This window comes from Schistocerca americana, chromosome X, assembly GCF_021461395.2.
Source record: "Schistocerca americana isolate TAMUIC-IGC-003095 chromosome X, iqSchAmer2.1, whole genome shotgun sequence".
In the NCBI taxonomy this organism is placed as follows: Eukaryota; Metazoa; Arthropoda; class Insecta; order Orthoptera; family Acrididae; genus Schistocerca; species Schistocerca americana.
The window spans coordinates 874,791,510-874,801,864 of record NC_060130.1 but is presented as its reverse complement, the minus strand read 5'-3'; the positions used below and the strand labels follow the sequence as shown (position 1 = coordinate 874,801,864).

The following is a 10,355-nucleotide window of genomic DNA, read 5'->3' as shown; positions in this document are numbered from 1 at the left end:
CTTTCTAACAATAACCAAAATTAATTTTCTGGTGGAAACTGGGATTTTCATAAAATCACCAAAACCAGTTTGTTTTGAGTTGACACAAACAAAAAACTGAAAATCTCTTCAGAAACACCAGAGGAATTACAGCTGATGACTTTTAGGAGGGAATGTAATTGGTGACATCATCAAAGTCTAGAAAACACAAATTTTTTGTTCCTGATAAGGCATCCCAACAGAAACATTTATTTTCAAATCAAAATTCATTCACAATGACACCATCCCTTAGATACATCATATCAAAAATATTATTTTAGATTGTTTTCATATCAGTAGATCAATGGCAGTTACAGGTGTAGTACGCCAGTTGAACAGCAGAGATTCTGAATACACAGTACAGATTTTCCATTTCATTACAAATTATTTGTAACTACACAAAAGCATGGCACCAAACAAATAATTTTACACGGCAAAAATCAGTCAGATTTCACCTTTTTTAACAGTGTCATACAAATCAGTTCGTCTCTGCATAGAAACTGGTATCTGTTGCCTTACTTCTTTCACAGTGGATAAATCTGAAAAGAATTTTGTGTTTAAAATAATGAACATAATCAGTTCAAAAGCAACAACAATAAATAAATTAGAGACTATTGCAGTCAAACTGGAAAAACAATAAGGATGTTTCTTTCATGTGCGGTATATTCATTCACGAGTTGTTAAATTAGCAGTGTATACAAATCTATGGAGAAAGCAGAGGAGAAAGGAGGATAAAAACAATGAATTCTAATGGTTGAATGAGTGCAAGCGATATGATGGATGGTGAAAAGTAACAAGAACCACACGCAAAAACTGGAAAAAATTTTAGGGTAAACCAGAAAAATGAAGGTTCAGGAATAACAACATACAGCTGTTACATTAAGTTCAATTTAGATCACATTTTTGTTTTGTTAGTCACTGTTCATTTTGTGTATTGGAAAAGTAGCATTTTCTGGTTGTGGAGTAAAGGTTACTTACGTTCATCATCTGATAACATGACAGGTGAATTTTATGGAACAATAACTGAGAAAGTGCTTGCTTTTCAATGGAAACTAGTCACACACTTATTTTTCAAATGCAAGTTAAATAATTATAGATAAAGGAATCTTTTATATGTGTGCATATGTATTCAACGCAGTGTTAGAGAATATTAAATGTCTTGTCGGATGGTAGAGTTCAAGAGTGAATTAAAGAACTCTGCCTTAGGCTGCTACTACTACTCTGCTCAAGAATATTTTCACATGAACGTGATGTATTCTAATTTAAAAGGGTTATAACATACTTAATATTATTATTGTAATACTACTATATTTGATAAAGTTAAGTTTAGCTATTGTATTGTACTTGATGAGTATCTTCACAGGGATTCTTAAAATTAGTATTTATGTTATAATTCAAATTATGTAAATACTCTAGGAGTAAAGGAGACCATTCATGAAATAGCAGAGGTGGTGAGACAGGCACACGCAACAGAGAAAGAAAATCATGTTTGGTGCATGCATTAATGCAATACCTGTTTTATGTTCCCAACAGAACTGGAAAGTGATGTTAATTCACTTGCTATTATTCTACTCTTCTTAAATAACTACACTCCTGGAAATTGAAATAAGAACACCGTGAATTCATTGTCCCAGGAAGGGGAAACTTTATTGACACATTCCTGGGGTCAGATACATCACATGATCACACTGACAGAACCACAGGCACATAGACACAGGCAACAGAGCATGCACAATGTCGGCACTAGTACAGTGTATATCCACCTTTCGCAGCAATGCAGGCTGCTATTCTCCCATGGAGACGATCGTAGAGATGCTGGATGCAGTCCTGTGGAACGGCTTGCCATGCCATTTCCACCTGGCGCCTCAGTTGGACCAGCGTTCGTGCTGGACGTGCAGACCGCATGAGACTACGCTTCATCCAGTCCCAAACGTGCTCAATAGGGGACAGATCCGGAGATCTTGCTGGCCAGGGTAGTTGACTTACACCTTCTAGAGCACGTTGGGTGGCACGGGATACATGCGGACGTGCATTGTCCTGTTGGAACAGCAAGTTCCCTTGCCGGTCTAGGAATGGTAGAACGATGGGTTCGATGACGGTTTGGATGTACCGTGCACTATTCAGTGTCCCCTCGACGATCACCAGTGGTGTACGGCCAGTGTAGGAGATGGCTCCCCACACCATGATGCCGGGTGTTGGCCCTGTGTGCCTCGGTCGTATGCAGTCCTGATTGTGGCGCTCACCTGCACGGCGCCAAACACGCATACGACCATCATTGGCACCAAGGCAGAAGCGACTCTCATCGCTGAAGACGACACGTCTCCATTCGTCCCTCCATTCACGCCTGTCGCGACACCACTGGACGTGGGCTGCACGATGTTGGGGCGTGAGTGGAAGACGGCCTAACGGTGTGCGGGACCGTAGCCAAGTTTCATGGAGACGGTTGCGAATGGTCCTCGCCGATACCCCAGGAGCAACAGTGTCCCTAATTTGCTGGGAAGTGGCGGTGTGGTCCCCTACGGCACTGCGTAGGATCCTACGGTCTTGGCGTGCATCCGTGCGTCGCTGCGGTCCGGTCCCAGGTCGACGGGCACGTGCACCTTCCGCCGACCACTGGCTGGCGACAACATCGATGTACTGTGGAGACCTCATGCCCCACGTGTTGAGCAATTCGGCGGTACGTCCACCCGGCCTCCCGCATGCCCACTATACACCCTCGCTCAAAGTCCGTCAACTGCACATACGGTTCACGTCCACGCTGTCGCGGCATGCTACCAGCATTAAAGACTGCGATGGAGCTCCGTATGCCACGGCAAACTGGCTGACACTGACGGCGGCGGTGCACAAATGCTGCGCAGCTAGCGCCATTCGACGGCCAACACCGCGGTTCCTGGTGTGTCCGCTGTGCCGTGCGTGTGATCATTGCTTGTACAGCCCTCTCGCAGTGTCCGGAGCAAGTATGGTGGGTCTGACACACCGGTGTCAATGTGTTCTTTTTTCCATTTCCAGGAGTGTATTTTTTTCACTTTCATCTGACTGTGTTTGTACACAGAACACTGTACATACAATATTTCTCATTAATTTATTTTTCAGGTGGTACTGATTAGAATGATATAGTTAATTTTGCTGGAAAGCATGTTAATAAAGAAACTGACAGTTGAAATTATTACTACATTGTGTAATGGTCAAAGTAATAAGAGCTAAGGAGAAGTTCTGAAAGAATTGACATCACTCATTAGAAAGCCCTCAATTCATTCTTTCTGGCAACCTCTTTCAGTTTTCCAAAAACTAATTTAATTAGAAACTAACTACCTGTAATTAGAGATCAGTCACACTCAACTTTACTTTTGTGAATTGAGCCACTGTACTTGTTAAATTCCACGACTGTACTTTATATCTGTGTTGCTGTAATTTTTCTAAACCAGATAACACTCTTCATTATTTAGTTAAGCCATTACTACTGAGTCCAGTGACTGTGTGATTTGACACCAACTTTGTGATGTCTACCTGTCAGAGTACATATGTGAAATTGCCCTGTATACACTTAACCATGGTCAGTCTGATTTGGAGGTGAGAGTTGACTGACACTGGTCACCATGTTGCTATGAATGTTAATAAATGTGGAAAGCAGTTATGGTAATTATATTGAGAAATCATCATAAAACTATTTTACAGCAATTTGGTGAACTTCTGCTGATGGGACACTGAGAGCAATTCAGTGATCACAGGATAGTACACTTACAAACTCATGTGGTGTGATAAAGTTCACAAGCCACTATATTCACCTGTGAGCAACTGAAGTGGAGAAATGTTCTGTGTTTCAGAAAGAGCAATCCCATCACCACAGTGAAGGGAATAGTTAAAGACGTCATATGACTCACGTGTCACAATTATGCAGCAAGGCATTCAAATACAGTTAGATCATGTAGTCATGTTGTATGGGATATCTGATCTCTGATGACATGAAGGCTCTGGATTTTTTGCTTGTTACAATGTCAATGGCATACCCCGGGTACATTGATTTGTGCTAAATTGACACAGCCAGAGGCAAATGCCACGGGCTACAACAATACGTTTCCAACTATTGCAGTTTGTAACAGCAGATACCTAAGCCACTGTACAGGAGATCATTCACAAATTCAGTGTTGAATAGCAACAGATGAACAGCAATGCCATCCAGAACCAGCACTTTGCTCCAGGGCACAGAAATCACCATCACATAGGTATAGCTCCACTTACTGCATGTTATAGGAGACAGAGATTAACAGTGACTCCGAAGTATAACCGCTTGATACTTAAAGCATGGAAAAAGGTTGTCTGTAGTCACAAGTTGTGGTACATGTGAGTACACACTGAGAGCTGAGAGGAATAGGAGTTCATCAAAAACTATATAGGGTGACACATGCTGTTTACTGCAGGGCAGGTGGTGGAGGTATTCCCATGTGGAGGATGTTTACATGGGATGATTGGAGCCCCTGATATCTGTGCCATCATCTCTCATCAGTTATCAACACAAGAATGTACTTTTTGATCACGTGAATCCTCACATCATCTTACAGGTGATCTGTAGCTTCAGCAAGTCAACACTGTGTTCATCACCATCAAGCTGGATCAGAATGGTCTGAAGAACACTCCACAGTCAGAAGGGCGCTTTGGTGATCCCCAGGTTATCTGACTATTATCTTATTGAATGCAAATAGCATGCCATTGAGCAAGAATCTCCAATGAATCTCTGTGAGTTGTGGATGGTGGCTGAGCAGTTATGAATCAGGATAATGCCCCAAAACTTAGATGTCTCCTGGAGTCTGTACCAAGATGCCTTGCCATTGCATTCCAAATGAAATGGCTTGGTATATGCCACTAATTAACAGTCTTTAATTCAGTTGCTCCTAAGTGTATTCTCTGTAAAGTCACTGAAAAATTTAAATTTCATCTCATAAACCTTAGTTTGCAATTGTACATTTTAAGAAGTTAAGGTAAGAATTTAATGAGGCAATCAAAGCAGTCTTCATCTGGTTACTTTAGCCTCCTTGCTGAAATTCTACTTTACAGTTATAGTTAATTTTAGTTTTCTCTTGCTTCATAGAATGAAACATCAGTGACTGAAATAACAAAATTTCAGAGAAAAGGATTTAGGATTAGTGTGAATTGTATCAATGATATTCATGGACGTCTATATCTTATGGTCAGTGTATCTTTGTTGAATATGACTTTGTAAGTGTATGTCTTACCAATTATCTACAGATAAACATTTAGGGTAAACCACAGGAAAATGTTGTCAACTTATTTAAGACTGAGTTTCAAAAATTGTGAAGTAACTTAATGTAGACAGAACATTTAGAAGATACTTGACTACATAAGACATCACATTTTTCTTGTAAAACGTACCAATATCACCATACAGAATTTCTTCTGAAAATTCTCCTTCAACTACTACTTTGCCCCAGGGATCAACAAGAGTAGAATGGCCCCATGAAGTATAATCTGAACCTTTCTCAGTCAATGGTGCAACACCAGCAACATACACCTGGTTGTCCACAGCTCTAGCTCTCTGTAGCAGCTGCCAATGTAAAGGTCCCGTTGTCATGTTAAATGCTCCTGGATACACCAATAGCTGACAACCTAAAATATAGGAATACTTTTTTACAAATGTAACTTGATGAATATAAGTATACTACCAAAACTGCATAACAAAACATACCCATGTTTCTATAGATGCGAGCCATTTCTTCAAATCTAATGTCATAGCATATTCCAACACCTATTTTACACATCTCTGTTTCAAATACAGTTAGCTGGTTTCCTGGTGATAGTGTCTCAGATTCCTTGAATGTTATTCCACCAGGTATATCAATATCAAAGAGGTGGACCTTAGAAACAGAAAACAAAAATATTCATTAAACATTGAGTAGAAGGAGTAATTCAGCAGTACACATTGATTGTGATTATTATTACAATTAATTTTACATGACAGGTGCATTCAACAATCAACGTGCCCAACCATACAGTTGAAGAGAGAACTTTTACACAGCAAAAAATGAATAAGATGAATTCTCATTTCCTTTTTTATTCAAAACATAGATAAGTGTTACTAATTCATATCAAATAAGCAAAACAAAATGGTACTACTTACTCATTGTCCCACCACTATAAATGATAAAAACATTTTCAGAGATCAGCTCAAATCCATATATCAACTCAACATTAAAAATTACACAACCATAAAAATCTTAAAATCATGAAGTCTAATATGCACCAGACAATACACAAATGCAGAATGCTCAGTGGAAACAATGGCAGTGATGATCTGTGGTACAAACTGTTACTTACAGACTAGTTCTGTACCTATTTTAATGCATGAAAGGAATACAAAGAAGGTAATCCTTCAGTCTGAAAAGTATCCTGTACTGACAATAAAAAAGTGACATAAACTCTTTTGAGGGAAAGGTTAACAATAACTCAAATACACTACTCTTTGAGTACTTTAAGTTGAGTCTTGCATGTGTGTAGGATATCTAGCTATTGAGCCATGTGTATATGTAGAATACTTGGCTACTAAAAGGAGGTAAGGGATAGGATGTTAATGTAATGGCATGTCAAGTAACAGGCTTGAAAATGTTGTTCCTAATGATGCATAAAACAGCCACAACTACAAAAAAAGTTATGGTATGCCTGACCAACAAAATTGCACATAATGCATCTTGAGATTTTGAACAAACAAAAAAAATAAAAAATTGGTCAGTAGGAGCAGCAACAATATATTGCTGGCAGTAAAGGCAAAGAATAAATGGGAGGTGTTGTAACCCTATATAGTGAGCATGCACAATCAATCAGCACATGCCTCTGCAGCCAGCCTACAGTCCTTATGTATTTTTACTGCTCCTCGAAGCCTAGGAGCTGACAGCTTCATTGGTACCAGTGTTCTCTTGGTATATACATTAGGAAATACTTTTGTGGTCATGAGAATTTTCCTAATATTTGCTGCATATTTGGCTGTTAAGTCAAACATCCTTTTATGTATATTGTTCTCATCTAGAAACTGATGAGATAAAGAATTCTCATTTCCTTTTTTATTCAAAACATAGATAAGTGTTACCAATTCATATCAAATAAGCAAAATAAAATGTTACTACCTACTCATTGTCCCATTGTCCTCGATGGTGAGTGTTCATCAGAGGTGAGGGTATCATCTGGAGTGCCCCTAGGGAAGTGTGGTAGGTCCGCTGTTGTTTTCTATCTACATAAATGATCTTTTGGATAGGGTGGATAGCAATGTGCGGCTGTTTACTGATGATGCTGTGGTGTACGGGAAGGTGTCGTCATTGAGTGACTGTAGGAGGATACAAGATGACTAGGACAGGATTTGTGATTGGTGTAAAGAATGGCAGCTAACTCTAAATATAGATAAATGTAAATTAATGCAGACGAATAGGAAAAAGAATCCCGTAACGTTTGAATACTCCATTAGTAGTGTAGCGCTTGACACAGTCACGTCGATTAAATATTTGGGCGTAACATTTCAGAGCGATACGAAGTGGGACAAGCATGTAATGGCAGTTGTGGGGAAGGCGGATAGTCGTCTTCGGTTCATTCGTAGAATTTTGGGAAGATGTGGTTCATCTGTAAAGGAGACTGCTTATAAAACACTAATACGACCTATTCTTGAGTACTGCTCGAGTGTTTGGGATCCCCATCAGGTCGGATTGAGGGAGGACATAGAAGCAATTCAGAGGCGGGCTGCTAGATTTGTTACTGGTAGGTTTGATCATCATGCAAGTGTTACGAAAATGCTTCAGGAACTCAGGTGAAAGTGTCTGGAGGAAAGGAGGCATTCTTTTCGTGAATCACTACTGAGGAAATTTAGAGAACCAGCATTTGAGGCTGACTGCAGTACAATTTTACTGCCGCCAACTTACATTTCGCGGAAAGACCACAAAGATAAGATAAGAGAGATTAGGGCTCGTACAGAGGCATATAGGCAGTCATTTTTCCCTCATTCTATTTGGGAGTGGAACAGGGAGAGAAGGTGCTAGTTGTGGTACGAGGTACCCTCCACCACGCACCGTATGGTGGATTGCGGAGTATGTATGTAGATGTAGATGTAGATGTAGATGAACTTAATATGCATACTAGTCTCCAATATAACAACAGCTAACTTAGATTTATCAGCTTGCATTATAAGCACACCATTATCCATAAACTTCCTATAGATATTCTTAACAATAATATTCTCTGAGCACCATGTCATCAAAAGAGTCAGAAGTACTCAAGTCCTCTGAATAAGACATTACTACTTTGTTTACACCTACGGTTACCTCGCTGTGCAGTGCAGTAGGCAGCAGCCTGCCATCTAAGGTCTAAACTGTATGAGGTATTAGTAAACTTAGCTGTGATGCTATCAAATGTGTGTTACATGAGAGTGCTTTGTCCAGGAGTTTCAGTTCATTATGGTAAAATTGATATTCTGTAAGTTACCTGTTTCAGAAAAAAATCTGATACGGGTGTACTATTACTGTACGGAATTCTACCACAAAGTTTTTTTTTTTTAATTTTTATTTTATTTTGATGGCCTCGCACTAAGGGGTTCCTGACATAACATAAATATTGGTCTATATGCTGCATAACCAAGTCAATCTGTTGGTTGTTTATCAGCATCAAGAGGAGGAGGTGTGCTTGATCCAAGTTCCTATTTATACAGCCCTTCTTGATGTACAATGACCATAATTCATTGTATATACAAAATAACATAATGTTGCGAGAGTTTGTTACTGAGACCAAAATATTTATATGAAACATGTGTTTTACACAGTTAGAAAAAATACTGTTTACTGAACTGAATATTAGCTGGCACTTTCACTACGCTTTTCTTTAAGTTCAAGGATTTGAAGTAAGTCCATTTTACCATGCTAGGCAGTTTTCAACATGTAACTTTAAAATCAGGACAACCACAGTTGAAATTCTGCATGATTAATAAAAACTTTTCCACACAGGCTGTTTAAGTCCTTTATTGAAAGGTTTCTACCAGTTTTGATTCTTAAAATACATCATCAGGTGACCTGTACATTGGAGGAATAACATATTTACTCCTCAGAATAACCAATTTTTTTTTAAAAAAACTAAGTGATCATAATCACATAAAGCTGCTAAGACTAATACAATTACATTAGCTTTTAAATCATTGTATTATACAGGAAAAACAGTTATTGCCAAGTCCCACTGTTCATCATCAAATCAATAAAAATAAGGAACTCACTGTAAAGTAATGGTCCAAGTTAAAATGATTGGGCCCAAAAAGCAACTTATTAAATAAGGGCATATCTCAGTAACTATGGTAAAAAAAAAGAGTAAATATGTTATTCCTCTACTGTTCAGTTCACTTGATGATGCATATTTTAAGAATATGAAACTGATCGTGACCTTTGAACACAGAACTTTAACAGCCTGGGCGGAAGACTTATTATTCAACATGCAGAATTTCAGCTGTGGTTGCCCTCCTTTTATAATTATGAATGTGGATGCCACTGACTAATAATGAATGTCTGTTTGTTGCCCTAAAGGATGAGGGCATTACTATCATCTGTTACGACAGTAAGCCCACCGATGCCGTAATCCAAGGCACAGGAAAGTTGAAATTTCTAGGTAAATTCATGGGTACAGTGCTCAAATGGTGGTGCATTTGACCATGTAATACAAATCAAAATCTCCAGTAGTGACATTGTACCTAACCTACACATGGAAATTGACTGCTGCACTGTAAATAATGAATAGAAGGATACCAGAGAACTTAAGCTGAACTTGCCAATACCATATCAGGAAATAAGTTCTATCAGTAACTTCTTGATAACTCAGTTCACTTTCTGGAGTTACATGAGCTCTGGCACAGTACTTATAGATATTATATGCTATCTTTGTAAATACTATAAGTATAATATAGATTGTTTTGAATTCATATTCACTACGTTGTGTGATGACTGCTGCAAGCAAATATGTGTTAGGAAGACTATTGTAAATCAGCAACCAGATAGGGACATAGTGCAGTGTCATCCTGCTTGAATGACATTGAGACACAACAAAGATATAATTTTTTAAAGCTCCAGTATGCCTGTTAGGCATGTCTGAACTGAAACTAGATATGCACAGTGTGAAGATAAATCACAGCTTCTAAATGCTATAGCTAAGATAGACAAGGTGCAAAATAAACTGTAATCATGATATGAAGTGTCAATTATTGTAAAAGTAAATGTCCATCTCACTCGGGCAAAATATTTGTAATCATGGTAGAAAGCATCCATCATTGTACAGTTATTATGTATTTTCTTCAGCTAACCAGAATTATA

The 10,355-nt window shown here is 38.7% G+C and overlaps 1 protein-coding gene across 1 annotated transcript in view; it reads right to left on the bottom strand.

Moving 5' to 3' along the window:
- Window positions 1-205: 205 nt before the first annotated feature.
- Window positions 206-10,355, bottom strand: part of LOC124556516 (omega-amidase NIT2) — a 33,775-nt gene continuing 23,625 nt past the window's right edge. The window contains exons 4-6 of the mRNA XM_047130471.1: window positions 5,720-5,888; window positions 5,407-5,640; window positions 206-557 (exon numbers count right to left, since the gene is read on the bottom strand). Of these exons, the coding sequence (XP_046986427.1) occupies window positions 463-557; window positions 5,407-5,640; window positions 5,720-5,888 (498 nt within the window). The 3' untranslated portion in view covers window positions 206-462. The remainder of the gene's footprint in view (window positions 558-5,406; window positions 5,641-5,719; window positions 5,889-10,355) is intronic.